The sequence below is a fragment of the Myotis lucifugus genome, unplaced genomic scaffold (assembly GCF_000147115.1).
Source record: "Myotis lucifugus unplaced genomic scaffold, Myoluc2.0 scaffold_21, whole genome shotgun sequence".
In the NCBI taxonomy this organism is placed as follows: domain Eukaryota; kingdom Metazoa; phylum Chordata; class Mammalia; order Chiroptera; family Vespertilionidae; genus Myotis; species Myotis lucifugus.
Genome location: NW_005871069.1, coordinates 3,517,467 through 3,538,892, shown reverse-complemented (window position 1 = coordinate 3,538,892; position 21,426 = coordinate 3,517,467). Strand labels below are relative to the sequence as shown.

Below are 21,426 nucleotides of genomic sequence, written 5' to 3'. Positions count from 1 at the left end.
TTCCTGTGAAACATCATCATCTTTGTGAGCCAACCCCCTCTTTTAATATCCATTTCAGTAAAATGTGAGTTTATCTCTGGGAGTCAAGGAGGCCACACAACTGCCCACTTTGCTATCTGTATGTGAACTGACAACACATGTACAGGTGACCAGTCACCGATGGACTTGGAAGAGACAAATTGGTCACTGATCACTTGCACATTTGAAGAGCTAGCAACTGAGTTTGTACTTTATGCAATTATAGCAAATATATTGTGGTAACTGAAATTTGAACTGTGTTTTGGGGGAACAGGTGTATTTAATTGGACTGTGGTAACTGAAATTCAAGCAATTCATGCGTATCAAAACCATGCACAGCAAGGTCAATCAGTAGTTTAAAGTATAAATTTGGAGCCAGATTTCTAGACATAAATCTCAACTCTACCACTTACTACTTATATGACATTAGGTAACTCATTTGATCTTTCTGGGTTTCAGTTTTTTTTCATCACTAAAAAGGAGATAATAGTACAAACCTCAGAGTTATTATGAGGACTAAATATACAGAGAATGTTTCCGAACACTGCAAATGTTTTAGCTATTACTACCATAGCTTCTACTACAAATACTTATATGACATTGTTTATACTCCCATTGTCCAATAAGCTAGCTACTAGGCACATGGGGCTATTCCAATTTAAATTAATTAAAGTTAAATAAAAATTAAAACTCCTCAGTAATACTAGCTACATTTTAAATCCTCAACAGCTACATTTCCATCTTTACAGAAGTTCTATAGGACAGTCCTATTCTATACTCGAGGAATAGGTAAAAAAAAAAAAAATAGAACTGGATATGCAAATTTGATATAAATAATAGTCATCACTTCATCACTTGCTTGAAATCAAGAGAAAATTTTTAAGTTAAAGGCAAATCTGTGAAACACATGTCAGTGAAAATAAAAGAATTTCAATGAAAGGCTTCAGCACTGGTAAATTCTTAATAAAATGGACTAAGTTTCTTATAGTTAACATTATACATTAAAAATTAATTTATAGTGAGAAAAGTTGCCCAAATTTTTAAAACTTTCATTTAAAGTAACTCAAGAAAAATGCATATTGATTAATATATGATTATACACAAAATTAAAGCATTAATAATAATCTAAGTAAACTACACTACGGTCATACTCATCAATCCTTCCTTCCTTTCCAAAGAAAAGAAACTAAATTTTCTGTAGTAGTTCTATAATTGTTCTTTTGATCCCCCAGTTGCATAGCTTTTGAAGTCTTGGGTAACTATGGCATACCTCTCTAGACGGAGAACATGTTTGCAAGGCTGGAGCCATGCCTCTTTCAGCTGTGCACCCCACACTGGACTGAGCAGGGTTATGTCTACACAACCAGTCTTAAATAAATGCTGGTTAAATTGAATTAGCAAAACTATATCAGAAGATAGTAAACATCAACATCAAGTTGATAAAAATGATTCTGGAAAAAAGGTACTATTATAAAGAATATACTTTAAGAAAAAATTTATACCAGGAAGTCTTGAAAGAGAGTCTCATAAAGAAGTAACCATTTATGCTAAGCAGAACTTCATTCAAAAAGAACAAACTTCAGTAGAAAGTTAGTATGACACATTTCTAAAAAAGGTTTGTGGTTATAAAGGAATAGAAGTAAAATGATTTCCCTTACAAATTTTACACAAGTCCGAAGGGAGAATTTCCTAAACTACTCCTTAAAAGAAAAAAAATATATATGCTAACACACTATGCTAAACCTAACACTTAAAACGGATCTTAATTTTTTCAAAATCTTATAAGTGTCTATTTTCTTTTACTGATAACAATGATATACTTACTATGTCAGCTTGTCCCTACAAATCACCTTCGAAAAGCTAATGAAATAAATCTCACTTTCTTTACAGGTATCATGGTTCATTGACAATTTCTATAGTGAAAACAACGTTCTTCCATGACCTTAATATGTCTAACTATGCTAATATAGAAACAGCTCTAGTAAATGTTTATTTGGATTAAATTCAGAATATATTCATTTCAGCCAAGTTGGTGACATGGTTCCCAGACAAAAACAAGGCAAAATCTCAAGGCAAAATAATAATAACAACAACCAGAGGGAAAAATATTTAAAGCCCCATTAAACTCATAAATATAGGAGGAAATCTAAGTACTCAAATTCTACTACCAATGAAAGCCTATGTCAAATTAGGAATGACACATTTCTATGTCTAGAAGGAAGAAAATACTTTCTTATCAGAGATCCACAGATTTATGAACAGATATTTAAAAAAATATCTCAGTAAACTGTGCTCATGGAAATAAATTAAACTAGAAGTGCAAAAACTAACTTGATATCATAGTTCTGCATTCATAGAATCACTAAAAATTTGATGAGATGGTTCTTAATTTCTTTAGTTACTCTTAACCCTATTATGGGAAAATCATAGGCTATACTTATTTTAACAAACAAGGAGATTCCTTTGGACATTACTGCTCCTTGTCAAATGTTTACCATATGCATGAAAGAGTATAATTTATTTTTAAGTCACCAATATTAAAATAGGAATTGATTCATCTGATGAGTTTCTTCCAAATCAGTATTGTAAGTACCTGGGAGCTAGCATATCAGAAAAAAAGACATAAAGGGAGGTGGATAGATCTCCAAATTCCGCATGTGTCAGTTTCTCCTGGCTTACAATTTTTACAAAATGTCTCAGTTAGAAACACTCTTAATTATGCAGTTGCCTTAAATTTGTTGTGGAAAAAGGTCAGGTATAAATAAATGACATATAGCATCTATTATTCTAGTAGCTGGTATTATTTGCATTAACAATGGTAGATACTTGAAGATGCTTTTTCAGGTTTTTGATCAATAAGAATCCTGGCTATTGAGTCAGTGCTTTTCTGTCTTTAATTCAAGATGCTATTTTTATAGTCATCTCTTTTATGTTGGCAAATTTTACTTATTAAGAAGTATATTGGCTTGTTTTCAAATTATAATTTCTCATAAATAAAATGCAAAAAAAACCCACCCAGGATATTCATTTTCAATGTTTTTATTCCCCTTTATGTTCATTAAATCATGATTATTTAGAAATAAGTACTAAAATGCAACTTATTGCCTTGTTCTGTGAAACCAAATCCAAGAACTATATTAAAGCTTGTTATAAAGTCCATAAATAGTTTTGGGTAGTAGAACAAAACTTACTGTTTAGAACATTCTCCAGTTTTTGCGTCATGGATCCTTCTACTTTTTCCGTTCCATCCGCTTCTAGTTTTTGATGGATGGCTACAACAAAATGTCTAGTTAAAATTTAGGCTATTTAAATGGATGGGAATACATTACATTGAAATGACATTTATAAACAGCTTTTCAAAATGGTCATACTATTTTCACTGATGGAAAGAAGCACAAATGTGCAAAAACTCTGCATAAACTCAGCAGAGTAACTAAGAGACACCAGTCTAAATTATTCATAGTTTCATGCTATTAAAATAGTACATTATACACAAAATCATGTGATCCTGAATGTTGAGTGGTAACAACAGTTTAATTACAAAAGAAAAGTAAGACTTAAGTAAATAATATCTTTGATATTTGGTCATAGGAAAGTTATACGTATTTCTCGGTTCATCATCTGCATGCTATTTTTATAGTGATCTCTTTTATGGCAAATTTTATGTACTTAGAAGTATACTGGCTTGCTTTCAAATTATGATTTCTCATAAATAAAACGCAAAAAATCCCTGCAATTAGAAATATTACTATTTGAATTATATCACGCTAAAAATATTTAATTTCAGTCTTGGGACATAACATGGTAAAATACATATTATTCATGTACTATTCATACTATAATTATTTCACTGGAAGTTCCAAAGAAATATCTAGTGACATCTACCAAAACATCAATTTGTGGATGTAGAAAGTACACTGGAGTTTTTCGCCAATATTCATACATGTATACAGAATTCTTATAAAGATTATCAGGAAATCACTTATATTTTAAAACTGTTTAGCCTATTGAAAAGGGGAGGTTTCAAACAGAGCAAATCAAGCTTAGGTGAAGCACTTAGGAAATTTTCAAAACAAAATGACCAAATACAATCTCAAATTCAAAATTGTGACATAATAAAAATAATAAACATTAATTGAACTATGACCATAAGTTAAGCCCTATGATATTTCTAATGCATACTGCTCTCGTAAGAGGTCAATGATGCATGTTGTACTATTACTTCTATTTCACAGATGGCTCAGTGAAAATAAATAACTTGGCCAAAGTCTCAAAGCCAATCCCAAAATTTGAACTTAAGAAGTCTGATCCCAGAACAAAAAAAAATCACCTATCTAAACAGCATCAACTATCTAAGTCTCTATTTTCACATCTTTAAAATGAAAATAATATTTATTATGTCAGTTGCGAATTGAATTCAGTTGCAAATAAAATGACCTCTCTCAAAAATAATAGCTGCTAAAACACCTAAAATTTTATTCTTTCGCATAATTTACTCTAGCAAAAACTCAAATGCACGATGTGTAACTCCACAGACTTCACAGCCAATAAATACACTGAACTTAACATCACTCTTATGTCAGCTATTCTCCAACTCTTTCCTAAAGGAACTTACTGGTTCTGCTTCAACCCTGCCAGTCATGGGTGGCAGAATTCTGGGAAGAAAAAGTCTGTCTAAGCAAAATAAAAGAAAAAACAGTGTATTTCTTTTAAACACTTAAGGAGATAAAAATGTCCAAATATTAGAGAGTTAAACTAGAAATACTTCCATGTTCGATACAAGCAAATCTGCTCACACTGTTTATTTAAATGTTGCTGTAATTTTCTGACCATCCAGTTGGCACTTCTTGCATTTCACTCAGTAGGCAATGCATGGGGTTTGTCCACAGCAATGAGACATGACACCTTATAGTAGCCCTGCTTCAAATGCTACTTTCTACATCAAAATTAGCATTAAAGGAAATCATTCAGCCACATTTTCTGTTGCTAACAAAACTCATCACTGATCAGCAGGTCAAGACAAGGTGAGCCTAGCTTCCCCCCACCCCCCAGCTCAGCATACAGGTCCTCTCTGCTGACAAAGCAGCTTCCTGACAACCAAGTCCACCACTGCAGAGCCACTGTCAAGCTGTCAGCCAAGCATGAGGACGGAGAGACACAGGGACCTGATAAAGGCTATCCTATTTTCCAGAAAATTAAACCAAAAATCCCAATGTTTGGTTCATTTGACCTTTAATTTTCTCTAAAAACATTTTTAAATAGTATAACTCAATAAGCAACTTGCTAAATGATCAGAGGTTTGTTTTGTTTCTAATTTATTGAAACTTGAAGCAATTGAATGCCATAAATTTATATTTGAGAAACAAAAAAAAGTATGTATATAAAAGTTCTATTCAAAGAAAAATCAGAGTTATAGAAAGACTGCCAATTGATTCACTAAAATTATTTTAACTTTCTAGTAAATTGTAGACATCAGATAGGCAAAATTCAATCAACATTATCATATTTGTTCATGTATTTATATAATGCCATCTACGCTAATAAAAGGATAATATGCAAATGGTTGTGACACCTTCACGCCGTAACAACCGATCAGCAGGAAGCTGCGTGCGTGGCAGGCACAGCTGGGTGGGGCTGCGTGTGCGGCGAGGCTGGGGGACTTGAGGCTGCGTCCCCTGCCCGGTGCCGGCCGAGGACGTGATGATGTTATTGTTTATTTATTACTAAACTAGAGGCCTGGGGCACAAAAATTTGTACACTCGGGGGGTCCCTCAGCCCGGCCTGTGCCCTCTCGCAGTCTGGGACCCCTCGGGGGATGTCTACCTGCTGGCTTAGGCCCGCTCCACGGGGCATAGGGCCTAAGCTGGCAGTCAGACAACCCTCTGGCAGCCCGGCAGCCCTCGGGGGATGTCCACTTGCCAGCAGGGAGCAGGCCTAAGCTGCAGTCAGACATCTTTAGCGCTGCTGAGGAGGCGGGAGAAGCTCCCACCACCACCACTGTGCTGACAGCCGTCAGCCTGGCTTGTGGCTGAGCAGAGCTCCCTCTGTGGGAGTGCACTGACCACCAGGGGGCAGTTCCTGCATTGAGTGTCTGCCCCCTGGTGGTCAGTGTGTGTCATAGTGACCAGTCATTCCCAGTCTTTCTGCTGTTAGGGTCAATTTGCATATTACCCTTTTATTATATAGGATAGAGGCCTGGTGCACGGGTGGGGGCCGGTTGGTTTGCCATGAAGGGTGTCTTGGATCAGGGTGGGGGTCCCGCTGGGGTGCCTGGACAGCCTGGGTGAGGGGCTGAGAGCCGTTTTCAGGCTGGCCATGCCCCCCAGTGACCCAAACTCCCAGCCTCTCCTTTTTTTCTTTTCTTTTTTTCAGCGCCACTGGAAGCAGGTATCTGGGATTTACTTATCTTCTATAATTGAAACTTTGTAGCCTTGAGCAGAGCCGAGGGTCAGACAGGGGAGGCAGGAAGCTTGGCTTCCTCCATTGCCGGGGGCAACCCAAGCCTCCTGCTTGCTCCAGCTCCGTGGCCACCGCCATCTTAGTTGGGTTACTTTGCATACTCGCTCCTGATTGGCTAGTGGGTGTGGCTTGTGTGCGTGGCTTGAGCGTAGCAGAGGGATGGTTAATTTGCATGTTTTTCTTTTATTATATAGGATTTATATATTATTTTCATATACATTTTACTAATTTTCTTTCATCTCTGACACTTCTATTATAGAGAAAGGGAAAATAGCAATATTAAAATATTTCCTCTAATTAATTCCCTTTTAATGTGCATGAATTTCGTGCACCTGGCCACTAGATATTAAATGAGACACTAAGAAATGGCATGTGTGTATGGCAACATCTGTAAGGGTTCAGTGTCAGGTACACTGTGGCGTATATAATCTAACTACTATGTTACTACTAGCCTGTGTGACATGAAAATATTAAAACTAGGTCCGAGATTGACAAACTATTTCTACAAAGAACCAGAGAGTAAATATTTTAGTCTTTGTGGGCCACAATGGGCCTCTATAAAGTATTCTTCTCCTCCCATCTTTTTCTTTTTTAAAAAAACAACCCTTGAAAAACATAGCCCTGTTTAGCTCCTGGGCCGGTACAAAGAAAGGCTGGCCTAATTTGGCCTATGTGCTAACCTCTGAGCATAATATTTACTAAAAGAAAAGTCTAGGAAGGATTAGGGTAAGACGTATTAATAATTTAAATTTGTAAGAGCTTTTCAAACATTTAGTGTCTACTTCTCATTCGACCAAATTTGTATGAGTGGCTATACATATATAAATTCAATTTAAATTGTTTAAGTAATCTGTGAATCCTTTCCTTCCTCAGTTATATTGAAAAAAAAACAAATAATAATATAATTGCAACTACTACATAGAAGACTAAAGAATTCTCACTTAGAGGATTCTCACTTAGATAATTGGGTCTTATATAACCACTAGAGGCCTGGTGCAAAAAATTCATGCACTGGGGGGTAGTTCCCTCAGTCCGGCCTATGCCCTCTCGCAGTCTGGGAGCAGGTGTAAGCCGTCAGTGAGACATCCTTAGCACTGCCACAGAGGCAGGAGAGGCTCCTGCCACCGCCACTTCACTCGCCAGCCTTGAACTCGGCTTCTGGCTGAGCAGGGCTCTTCCTGTGGGAGCGCACTGACAACCAGGGGGCAGCTCCTGCGTTGAGTGTCTGCCCCCTGGTGGTCAGTGCACGTCATAGCGACCAGTCTTTCTACCATTTGGTCTATTTGCATATTAGCCTTTTCTTATATAGGACTAGAGGCCCGGTGCAAAAATTCGTGAACAGGGGAGGGGGGACCCCCTCAGCCCAGTATGCAACCTCTCACAATCCGGGACCACTGGCTCCTAACTGCTCACCTGCTTGCCTGCCTGATCACCCCTAACTACCCCCACTGCCAGCCTGATCAGCCCTAACCGCCTCTGCCAGCTGGCCTGGTTGCCCCTAACTGCCCCCTCACTGGCCTGGTCACCGCTTACTGCCCCCCTGCGGGCCTCATTGCTCCCAACTGCCCCTCCTGCCTGCCTGGTCGCTCCTTACTGCTACCCACCGCCAGCCTGTTCACCCCCAACTACCCCCCTCTGCTGGCCTTATTGCCCCTTACTGCCCCCCCGTGGCCTGGTCACCCCCAACTGCCCCCCTGCCAGCCTAGTTGCTCCCAATTGCCCCTCTGCTGGCCTGGTAGCCCCCAACTGCCCCCTTTGCTGGCCTGGTTGTCCCACGCAGCCTGCTGTTCAGTCGTTTGGTCGTCCCTCACTAACTCCTCTGCCAGCCTTGTCACCCCACACAGCCTGCCAGCCTGCTGTTCGGTGGTTACTGTTACTGTGACAGCGTCCCAGACAATTTGCATATAGATACTTGCCTTCATACATTAATACAATGGTTTTCAACCTTCCTAATGCCGCGACCCTTTAATACAGTTCCTCATGTTGTGGTGACCCTCAACCATAAAATTATTTTCGTTGCTACTTCATAACTGTAATTTTGCTACTGTTATGAATCGTAATGTAAATATCTGATATGCAGGATGTATTTTCAGGGGTCATGGCCCACAGGTTGAAAACCGCTGCATTAATAGATACTAACAACTTAATGTGCCAAAAAATCAATATGGCTCACACCACCCGGAGTAGCAGCAATAAAAGTAATAAGGAAAGGCGAACCAATCATGTACTAAGTAACCTGTGTTTAGTTACTCTGCTTTGGCCTCTTTATTCTGGTACTCTTTAGTGTATCATAAAAAGAAATAATTCATACAGTTTGGGCCCATAGTTGTCCTAAAAAAGAACAGTGCTAATGCTGGACTTACTATTAAAAAACAAGTGACTGTACAGGTGACAAGTTTAAGGGGCAGTTAGGGAAATGATTACCAAAAGGAAGGTGACAATCAGAGGGCATTGAGGAAGTACAGAAGGCCTTTAATGTTGGGAGAAGCTCCATGAACATCAGCATAACCTGGAAAGACTGCTGTGAGCAGCAGCTGGTAAGAAACCATGGCTCATCAAGACTTCAAGGGATTGGGAGAGAATGGCAGAGACAGCCATGGGAAAAGTGAAGTATATGATACTAGAAATATTTTTGTAGGATATAGTAAAGGAAAACCTATAATAAACACACTGAGATTAACATGGGCAGATTAGTTATGTCAGACACACTTTTTGTCAAGTTCTAATTAAAATAAACACAAGAAAAAAAAACAACTGACCACAGCATAAAAATTTAAAGATAAAGACCAGCCCGGCTGGCGTAGCTCAGTGGTTGAGTGTCAACCTATCAACCAGGAGGTCACAGTTCAATTCCCAGTCAGGGCACATGACCAGGTTGCAGGCTTGATCCCCAGTGTTGGGTGTGTAGGAGGCAGCCGATCAATGATTCTCTCTCATCACTGATGTTTTTCTCTCTCTCTCCCTCTCCCTTCCTTTCTGAAATCAATAAAAATATCTTTTTTTAAAAATTAAAGAGGGAGATCTATCTGACAGGTTTATTATATATAACTTAGATTTAAGTAATGCAATTAAATTGGGCATTAATAATATATCAGAGTTCTGTGAAGAGAACATGCCCCATCCCACCCATTTTTACCTTTGGTATAGTAACAGAAAATAGACATATATTAAGAAACACACATGTTTTCATAATCTTGTAAAACTAAAACTAATTTTAAAAAACAAAAGTCTACTACAATTAGATTAAAAAAGGAAAATTCACATTTCAAATTTTGAAAACAAAAATGGCATCACTAAAGAATCAATGTAAATAAAGGAAGAACACACAAATAAACTGAGTTGATAATGAGAAGGGCCTAGAACATAAATTTTAAATAATTTAAAAATTATAATACAATGCTAAAAAATATGAAAATCTTGATGAAAGAGAGAATTTTGGGAGAACCCAAAGACAAATAAAACATAGAAAAGAGAAATTAAAAATAAATAAATGGATATATACATATATCTGCCAGTGCTCACCTCACTTGAACCCAATGATCCATCATCACAGTGCCCTACAGGAAGAACAAGCAGTCACTAATGGCCTCTTGATGTGATCAAGCAGGAAGCACATGCTAACTACCACATGGCCAAAAAGGTTGAAAGTGAATCTTACTAATGTCCAAAAAGGTAAGTACAAACTATAGAATAGAGACTAAAATAAGTTAAATGACACTATGGGAAAGTAATCAGTCAAAACCAGATGTTAGGATATCCTACAGGACAAATAACCTTACTTCTTCAATAAATCATTGGCAGGAAAAAAAAAAGGGACAATGCAATAAAGGTGAGGGAATTGTTTAATTTAAAAGAGAATTGGGAAGACAAGATGGCGGCGGAATAGGCAGATGCCTCCCAAGGCTTGTCCCGGAGCAAATAGAATGAGCAGCTGAAACTAATAACACCCACCCCAAATTGGCGAAGTATACTCAACTGGTGAGACAGTTTGCAGCCAGGAAGGGCAGAGTTCCCCTGGAAAGGTAAAAACCAGGGATCTGGGCAGGAAAGTTTGCCAGACCTCTGAGCCCAGAGGGTCAGAGGGAGACCGCACAGCACCCAGCCTCGTCGCTTGGGACAGGCACAGCCCCTGACTGTGGAAAGGAGATCCGAGGGACTGTTGGCGCCGGGGGATTTGAGATCTGGGTTACGTAATTACGGAGGACTGAGCCCAGAGGGGGCAGCCTGAAGCACTGACCAGACCATGCAGTGCCGGTAAGAGAGGAGCTTACAGACTCAGTCCTCCCCGTTTCTGCGGCCGGCGTTTGTTTGTTTGTTTTCACTGAACCCTGTTCATAGGACATTTCGAATACAGACACTCATCCGTGCTGAAGAACTGGAGAAGGTGCGAACGAGTGGAATCTGGGGAGAGGCTGGGGAGAGAAGGGGGTCCAGGAGAGGTGGCAGCAAATTGAGCGCTGAGTCACGCCTGAGCCCAGGACTTGGGCAGCCATTTTCTCCTAAGGATATAACTCTTCCCTCCAGGCCCCAGGCAAGAATACAGCCACACCCAGATTCCACCCTGAATGAGATGAAGGATTAAAATAATCTGATTAGTCCCTGGGAGTTAACAGGGTCTGGCCTATAGAGGGGCTTTCAGTCCCAGCAACAGGAAAAAAAAACAAAATCACAGACATTCCAGAAAACTGAGATCTTAAGCCAGCCAAAGGAATGACATTTCAATTTTTCATTTTTATTTTTTTATTATTTTGTTAGCTTTTTTTTGCTTTTTTCTTTGTTTTCCCTTTTTTTGTTTGTTGCTCTTTTTTTTGGCTTTTTTCTTTGTTCGCCTTTTTTTGTTTGTTGCTTTATTTCCTACTTATTTTCACATTATTTTTTCAACCACGTGAGCAGGAGACAGGTGAGCAGCACGCTCTTGTACAAGGAGAATCAGCCCCATGAGCAGCCTAACTCAGGCCTAAGAGCAGCAGCCTCATGTGGCCTGCCCCTGCCCAAGGAGCATCAGCTGTGTGAGCGGCCCACTTCCCCGTCCGAGGAGCAGCAACCACGCGAGCAGTCGGACCTGTCCAAGGAGCAGCAGCGGCACAAGCAGTCTACCTACGTCTGAGGAGTGGCAGCACTGCGCAGACCGCCCCCATCAGAGGAACAGCAGCTGCGCATAGCCCGCACCCTGCACTAGTTGGAGGATCAGCAGCTGCGCAAGGATCTTGCCCTCGTTCAAGCAGCAGCAGCCACACGAGCAGCCTGCCCAATCTAAGGAACAGCAGCTGTGTAAGCAGCCCGCCCCCATCCGAAGAGCAGCAGTTCTGCGAGCAGCCCGTCCCCATTCGAGGAGCAACAGAAGCCCACCCCGGTCCGAGGAACAGCAGCCACACGAGCAGACCGCCCACGTCCGAGGAGCGGCAGCCCTGCACAGCACCCACCAGTCTGAGGAGCAGAGCCATAACAGCCTGCACCTGTCCGACGAGCAGCAGCCGGGTGAGTGGCACGTCCCCGTCTGAGGAGGAGCAGCCACGCGTGCAGCTCACTCCTGTCCAAAGGATACCAGCCGCGCAAGCAGCCCACCCCCATCCAAGGAGCAGAGGACTTGCAATCAACATGTCCAAGTCCAAGCAGCAGTAGCTCCACAAGCAGCCCACCACATCAGAGGAACAACAGCAGCGTGCAGCCAGCCCCCATTCAAGGAACAGCAGCCACGTGAGCAATCCGCCCCAGTTCAGGGAGTAGCAGCTGCGTGTGTAGCCCGCCCCCATCCAAGGAACAGCAACCTCGTGATCAGAACACCCTCTGTCTGAGGAACAGCAACTGTGTGTGAAGTCTCCCCCCACCAGCCAGAGAAGCCACCAGAGCTGTGAACAGCACCCACCAGGGGAGCTGCTGCCAACTGAGGAGCAGCTGCTACCACAACCACCTGAGGAGCAACCACAGTCCGAGGAGCCACTGCCAACCAAGGAGCAGCCCTTGAACGACTCAACATCTAGATATGTCGGTGAGATCAAACATGGGTAGACAAAGGAAATAAAAGGAGGACTCGCCAGAAAAGCAGCTAAGTGAAACAGAGGCATGCAGCATGAGAGAAAAAGAATTCAGATTAAGGGTCCTAGAATGCATAAACTGGATGGAGGAAAAAATAAACAACTTATGCAAGAATCAAGAAGAAACGGATGAAAAAATCAACAACTTATGTAAGAACCAAGAAGAAATGAAGAGTGATATAGCTGCAATAAAAAACACCATTGAAAGTTTCAACGGTAGACTAGGAGAAGTGGAGGACCGAATTAGCGAATTAGAAGACAGGGAAGCAAAACACACCCAAACTGAACTGCAATTGGAGAAAAAAATTAAAAGACAGGAGGAGAGCCTAAGGGAGCTATGGGACAACATGAAACAAAACAACATATGAATAATAGGGGTGCCAAAGAGAAAGAGGAACAAGGGTTAGAAAACCTATTTGAAGAAATAATATCAGAAAACTTCCCTGAGGTGGGGAAGAAAAAAGTCACACAAGCACAGAGAGTCCCAAACAAGGTGAACCCAAAAAGACCCACACCAAGAAACATCATGATTACCATGGCAAATGTTCAGGACAAAGAGAAAATCTTAAAGGCTGCAAGAGAGAGACGGAAAGTTACATACAAGGGATCTCCCATTAGATTATCAAATGATTTCTCAACAGCAACACATCAGGCCAGAAAAGAATGGATGGAAATTTACAAAGTGATGCAAAGCAAAGGACTGAATACAAGAATACTCTATCCAGCAAGGCTATCATTCAAAATTGAAGGGGAAATAAGAAGCTTCACAGAAAAAAAAAGGCTAAGGGAGTTTATCACCACCAAGCCAGCAATGCAAGAAATGCTAAAGGGACTGGTGTAAAAAGAAGAAATAAAAAGCTCAGAAAGAACACAACCACACAAAAATAAAAATGGCTATAAACAAGTACCTTTCAATAATAACTTTAAATGTAAATGGACTAAATGCTCCAATCAAAAGACATCGAGTGGCTGAATGGATAAAAAAACATGACCAATATATTTGCTGTCTACAAGAGACCCACCTAAGAATAAGGGACTCACATAGACTGAAAGTAAAGGGATGGAAAAATATCTTTCAGGCAAATGGAAATGAAAAAAAAGCTGGGATAGCAATACTTATATCGGACAAAATAGACCTCAAAGTGAAGGCCATAACAAGAGATAAGGAAGACCATTTCATAATACTAAAGGAATCAATACAACAAGAGGACATAACCCTGATAAACATATATGCACCCAATGCAGGAGCACCCAAATACATAAAAAAACTCCTGGAAGATATCAAGGGAGAGATCGACAACAATACAATCATAGTAGGGGACTTTAATACACCACTGACATCACTGGATAAATCCTCTAGACAAAAAATCGGTAAAAAAAAAAACAGCAATCCTAAATGCCTCACTAGATCAGATGGACTTAACTGACATCTTCAGAACATTTCACCCCAAAGCCACGGAATATACGTTCTTCTCAAGTACTCATGGGACATTTTAAAAAATAGACCACATGTTGGGTCACAAACAAAGTCTCCCCAAATTCAAGAAGATTGAAATCATACCAAGAATCTTCTCAGACCACATGGCATAATATTAGAAATAAACTAAATAAAAACAACCCAAAATGCCGAACCGGTTTGGCTCAGTGGATAGAGCGTTGGCTTGCGGACTCAAGGGTCCCAGGTTCGATTCCGGTCAAGGGCATGTACCTTGGTTGCGGGCACATCCCCAGTGGGGGTTGTGCAGGAGGCAGCTGATCGATCTCTCTCATCGATGTTTCTAACTCTCTGTCCCTCTTCCTTCTTCTCTGTAGAAAATCAATAAAATATATTAAAAAAAAAAACCCAAAATACTCAAACATTTGGAAGTTGAATAGCATGTTATTAAATATTGATTGGATTACCAATGAGATCAAAGAAGAAATTAAAAACATCCTGGAAACTAATGACAATGAAAACACAACAGTCCAAAACCTATGGGACACAATGAAAGCAGTCCTGAGAGGAAAGTTTATAGCTCTACAGGCCTATCTCAAAAAATAAGAAAAAGTGGTAGTAAATCATCTAACTCTACATCTCAAAGAATTAAAAAGAGAGCAACCAGAAAAGCCCAGAGTGAGCAGAAGGAAGGAGATAATAAAGATCAGAGCAGAAATAAATGACATAGAGACCAAAAAAACAGTACATAAAATCAATGAAACCAAGAGCTGGTACTTTGAAAGGATGAACAAGATTGATGAACCTCTAGCCAGGCTCACCAAGAAGCAAAGAGAGAGGACCCAAATAAACAAAATCAGAAACGATAGAGGCGAAATAACAACAGACCCCACAGAACTACAAATGATTGTTAAAAAATACTATGGACAACTCTACTCCAACAAACTAGACAACCTGGAGGAAATGGACATATTCCTAGAAAAAGACAACATTCCAAAACTCAATCAGGAAGAATCTAAAAATCTCAACAGGCCAATAACTATGGAAGAAATTGAAGCAGTCATCAAAAAGCTTCCAGCAAACAAAAGCCCAGGACCAGACGGCTTCACAGGGGAGTTTTACCAAACATTCAAGGAAGAACTAAAACCTATCCTCCTCAGACTACTACAAAAAATTCAAGAGGAAGGAACACTTCCAAGCTCATTCTATGAAGCCAGCATCACCCAATACCAAAACCAGGTAAAGACAACACAATGAAAGAGAATTACGGGCCAATATCTCTCATGAATATAGATGCCAAAATACTCAACAAAATCTTAGCAAATCAGATCCAGCAGTACATCAGAAAGATCATACACCATGACCAAGTAGGATTTATCCCAGGGATGCAAAGATGGTACAATATCTGCAAATCAATAAATGTGATACACCACATAAACAAATTGAAAGAAAAAAACCACATGGTCATATCAATTGATGCAGAAAAAGCGTTTGACAAAATTCAACACCCATTTTTGATAAAAACTCTCAGCAAGGTGGGAATAGAAGGATCATACCTCAACATAATAAAAGTCATATATGACAAACCCACAGCCAACATCATACTCAATGGACAAAAACTAACACCATTTCCCCTAAGAACAGGAACAAGACAGGGATGCCCACTCTCACCACTCCTGTTCGACAGAGTACTGGAAGTATTAACCATTGCAGTTAGACAAGAAGAAGAAATAAAAGGCATCCAAATTGGAAAATAAGAAGTAAAACTGTCCTTATTTGCAGATGACATATTATACATAAAAGACTCCATAAAAAAAACTATTAGACTTAATAAATGAATTTGGCAATGTAGCAGAATACAAAATTAACCCCAAGAAATCCATGCCATTTCTATACACCAATAGTGAACTTACAGAAAGAGGGACTAAAAAAACAATGCCATTTACCATCGCATCAAAAAAATTAAGATACCTAGGAATAAACTTAACTAAAGAGGTAAAAGACCTCGACTCAGAAAACTACAGGACGTTGAAAAAAGAGATAGAGGAAGACATAAACAGATGGAAGAACGTACCATGTTCTTGGACTGGTAGAATCAACATCATTAAAATGTCCATACTACCCAAAGCAATCTATAAATTCAACGCACTTCCCATTAAAATACCAACGGCATATTTCACAGACCTAGAACGAACTCCCCAAAAATTCATCTGGAATATAAAAAGACCCCGAATAGCTGCAGCGATCCTGAGAAAGAACAAAGTAGGTGGGATCTCAATACCAGATATCAAGCTGTATTACAAAGCCACTGTTCTCAAAACTGCCTGGTACTGGCACAAGAACAGACATGTAGATCAATGGAATAGAATAGAGAGCCCAGAAATCGGCCCGAACCAATATGCTCAATTAATATTTGACATAGGAGGTAAGAACATACAATGGAGTCAAGATAGTCTCTTCAATAAATGGTGTTGGGAAAATTGGACAGATACATGCAAAAAAATGAAACTAGACCACCAACTTACACCATACACAAAAATAAACTCAAAATGGATAAAGGACTTAAATGTACGACGGGAAACCATAAAAATACTAGAAGAATCCAAAGGCAACAAAATCTTAGACATATGCCGAAGCAATTTCTTCACCGATACAGCTCCTAGGACATTGGAAACTAAAGAGAAAATAAACAAATGGGACTGTATCAAAATAAAAAGCTTCTGCACAGCAAAAGAAACCATCAACAAAACAACAAGAAAGCCCACTGCAGGGGAGAACATATTTGCCAATGTTATCACAAATAAGGGTTTAATCTCCAAAATTTATAGGGAACTCATACAACTTAACAAAAGGAAGATAAACAATCCAATCAAAAAATGGGCAAAGGACCTAAATAGACACTTTTCAAAAGAGGACATTCAGAAAGCCAAGAGACATATGAAAACATGCTCAAAGTCACTAATCATCCGAGTGATGCAAATCAAAACAACAATAAGGTACCATCTCACACCTGTCAGAATGGCTATCATCAACAAATCCACAAATGACAAGTGCTGGAGAGGATGTGGAGAAAAAGGAACACTCGTGCACTGCTGGTGGGAATGCAGACTGGTGCAGCCACTATGGAAGACAGTATGGAGTTTCCTCAAAAAACTAAAAATGGAACTCCTATTTGACCCCGTGATCCCACTTCTAGGGCTATATCCCAAGAAAACAGAAACACCAATCAGAAAGGATATATGCACCCATATGTTCATAGCAGCACAATTCACCATAGCTAAGATCTGGAAACAGCCTAAGTGCCCATCAGTAGATGAATGGATTAGAAAACTGTGGTACATCTACACGATGGAATACTATGCTGCTGTAAAAAAGAAGGAATTCTTACCATTTGCAACAGCATGGACGGAACTGGAGAGCATTATGCTAATGAAATAAGCCAGTAGATGAAGGAAAAATACCACATGATCTCACTCATTTATGGATAATAAAGACCATTATAAACTTATGAACAAAAATAGATACAGAGGCAGAGCAACCTGGAACAGACTGTCAAAGTACAGTGGGAAGGCCGGGGAGGGTTGGGGGCAGGGAAAAAAGGAGACATATGTAATACTCTTTGTAATACGTTAAGCAATAAAACAATTTAAAAAAATAAAAAGAGACTTAAGAAACTTAAAAACACATATGAAATACCTGGACCTTATTTTGATCTTCATTTGGCCAAACCAATTTAAAAACAAAAAAGTTGGAGGGTAATTAGGAAAATTTTAATATAAACTGGGAATGAAATGATATTAAAGGATTAGTGAAACTTTTGTTAGCTACGATAATGGCATTGTGGTTTTGTAGGTAAATGTCCCCGAGGAGAGTGGGGATTCATACTACAGTATACAAGGCAGAAATGTCATGCTGCTTGAGATTCACAACATGGGATCAGAAAAACACAAACAACCTCAAAAAATACCAATGAAGCAAGGTTGGAAAAATATTAATAACTTAAATCTAGATGATAGGTAGATGGGGATGACTATCTTCTCCACTTTTAGCATGTTTGAAATTTATCATAATAAAAAGTAAAATAAATTACCCGAGCAATTTATTAGGTCTTGCAATGTATTAGCGCTTTCAAATTTCCAACATATAATTCTTAATTTGTATAACCCATTTCAAAGTACACACATGTACACATGGATTCATATGATTCTGTATAACATTAAAACCAAAGCCTGACCAATAATTAGCATTTTTAAAAATTATAGATCAATTCCACCTAAGACTATAGTCAAAAATTTTTCTAATGAGTTACTAATAAATCAAATTTTACAGTACATTAAAATACCCAGAGAAGCAACCTAAAGAATAAAGATTTCTAACATATACAACTTTATATATATTTCTAATTTTGTAATATGTACTCATCTAAGCTAAGGAGAAAAAAAAACCCAAAGGAAATATATCAACATATTAACATGATTATCTCTACAATGGAATTACAATAGTTCTTACTTATTATTTACTATTTTTTATAATATGCATTTCACTTACATTAAAAAAATAGAAAAGCTATGTGTTTAAAATTTTCAAATTTACTATTAAAATCATTTTCTATATGGAATATAGTCAGTTGCTTATTTGTAGTGGTCACCATTATCTTTGTTAAACTTTTTTTTTCCTTTTTAATTCTCACTGGCGTATATGTCTTTATGGATTTTTAGAGAGAGAGAACGGAAGAGAGAGGGGAAGGGAGAGTGGGGATTGAGGAGAGTGGGGACTCATACTAAAGTATACAAGGCAAAGAGAGAGAGAGAGAGAGAGAGAGAGAGAGAGAGAGAGAGAGGGAGAGAGAGAGAAACATTGACATGAGAGAGAAAATTCGATTAGTCGTCTCCTATATGCACCCCAAATGAGGATTTACCCACAACTTGGGCATGTGTCATGATCAGGAATCAAACCTGCAACTTTTGGCGCACAGGTCAATGCTCCAACCAAGTGAGCAACCAGGCCATGGCTCTTTGTTAAACTTTGAATTTACCAACATACTAGTAATTCTAGGGCAAATATCTAATAAATGAGACCACATAAATTTAATGCACAAAATAAAACTTCTTGAAATCTGCCAAGATTGAGGCCATTTATAGAAGTAAAACCATAAACAAAGAAATACAAGTATATATGTAAATACAAATATGTATATTTTAAAAACGGTAGACAGAAAAGTCAAACATACTTTTGCTAAGTGAAATAATTATAATTATAATAACCTATGAGAATGGCTAATCATATATGCAAATTATCATTTGTATAGATACTAGGCATACTAATAACTTAATTCTATTAACACTAAACTGTTCATATATGCTCAGGTTTCTATTGTGGACATAACATTGACAACTTAGAATATCAATAAGCACAAAGAAAGAAAAACACACTCATCAAAAACTAGGGGGCATGGCCCAGCTGGTGTGACTCAGTGGTTGAGTGTGTGAACCAGGAGCTCAAAGTTGGATTCCAGTTAGGGCACATGTCTGGGTTGTGGGCTTGGTCCCCAGTAGAAAGCATGTAGGAGGCAGCCGATCAATGATTCTCTCTCATTAATGATGTTTCTCTCTCTCTCTCTCTCCTTTCCTCTATGAATTCATAAAAATATATTTTAAAAAAATAGGGGGCACAGAATATTTATTAAAGAAGCCTATCTAACTTCTCTGTTCCATCCTGGGCATTTGCATTTTATCCCATCAAAAACCTCACTTCTACCTGCAAGGAGAGAGCTGTACCAGATGCACATTCCACTTGTCAGAAGTCAACTATGCATGTTTGGCCCAGGAAGAAGGGGCTTTAAAAACAATAAAAGAATGTCTGTACTTTAAGAATACAAATTAATTTTAAGATTTAGTCTTTCTGAAACGAAGGTATGGCACCTTGTCTAGTCAATACTTAGCTATGTAGGTATCAGGTTTTAAGGGTCTTTGTTTTTTAAAAGAATTGGGCTAACTTTTATTAATATAATTTACTTTTCACTAAATAAATAATAATTTGATTTCTATTAAAGACAGTTTTAGAGGGGAAAACCTATCTAATATCCTTCCCCGAAATGTCTAAAACTATGTTATTTCTATTTAATACAATTTCCATTACATATACAGATGACGATATGCATGGTGAACAGTTAAATATTGTGCATGGTACTGGTGGGATGATGGCTAAAAAGGATATATTACTATCAGTCTTTTCAAAACCAAACACACAATGGGTCACATTTATAGAATTAGTCACATGTGTAAGATAGTGATGGCTAGGGATTTTTAAAACTCTAGAATTTAACCCATTGGAATTTAATTTCTTATCGACCCTGGACACTGGGCATTGTGGAGAAGCAAAGTGGTCTCCTATTTCACACATGTACCATGGGTCTACAAATCCTCAGAGATAAATATTTAAAGTATCAAGCCTTCAAAGAGATTCCAGCCTAGTCTGCAACAAATATTTATGGCACATTTTATATCTCAACTTTTATAAACACAGACTGAATGTCACACCCTGTAAACACTCTGCAAACATAGTGTCAGGTTTCTATTGTGGAAGCCACAGCAGATGGCTCTCAGGGTCACCTTACCTGCAAGAGCATCCTGGGCTTCAAAGAAAGTACTAAGACCCCCTTTCACACAAGCCAGGCTGCCCTCACTCTTCTTGTTAGCCTGTCTCTTCAGGTTGGTGACTGCCATTTTGAGCTGCTCAAAACTGAAATGAAATAAAGAATCCAAAAGTTTAACACTCCTAACAAGCAAAAAAGAAATAAGATAATGCATTAAGTATAAAATACTACAGCAGGGGCGGGCAAACTTTTTGACTCGAGGACCACAATGGGTTCTTAAACTGGACCGGAGGGCCAGAACAAAAGCATGGATGGAGTGTTTGTGTGAACTAATATAAATTCAAAGTAAACATCATTACATAAAAGGGTACGGTCTTTTTTTTTTTAGTTTTATTCATTTCAAATGGGCCGGATGCGGCCCGCAGGCCGTAGTTTGCCCACGGCTGTACTAAAGCCTACATTAAGATACAGACTAATATGTTACCAGATGAAAACAAAGGCTTTCAAATTCTTACCTAGAGCTAAAAATTTTAATTGTGAATGCCAAAATTACAGCAGCTAGAAAAAATATTAGTAACCCTCAAGTGGTCAATCCAAATATATGACTAGAGGCCTGGTGCATGAAATTCGTGCGGGGGGGGAGGGGGTTCCCCTCAGCCCAGCCTGCACCCTCTCCAATGTGGGACCCCTCGGGGGATGTCTGACTGCCGGTTTAGGCCCGATCCCTGGGATCGGGCCTAAACTGGCAGTGGGACATCCCTCTCACAATCCGGGACCACTGGCTCCTAACTGCTCACCTGCCTGCCTGCCTGATGGGCCCTAACTGCCCCCCCCCCCCCCCCACTAGAAGAGCCCCTAAATGGCCCCCCTAGTGGGCGGGGGGA

At 39.2% G+C, this 21,426-nt stretch overlaps 1 protein-coding gene across 12 annotated transcripts in view; it reads right to left on the bottom strand.

The window, feature by feature from the left end:
- EXOC2 (exocyst complex component 2) overlaps positions 1–21,426 on the bottom strand; it is a 237,385-nt gene that overhangs the window by 127,535 nt on the left and 88,424 nt on the right. For 11 of the 12 annotated variants that reach the window (XR_002828487.1, XR_002828488.1, XM_023751403.1 and 8 more), the window contains 2 exons: positions 20,564–20,688; positions 3,210–3,290 (listed from right to left, as the gene is read on the bottom strand). Coding sequence is in view for 10 of the 12 variants with exons in the window: in XM_023751403.1 (XP_023607171.1) it covers positions 3,210–3,290; positions 20,564–20,688 (206 nt within the window). In the remaining 2 variants the exon portion in view is untranslated. The remainder of the gene's footprint in view (positions 1–3,209; positions 3,291–20,563; positions 20,689–21,426) is intronic. The other variant, XM_023751407.1, reaches the window with a different exon arrangement.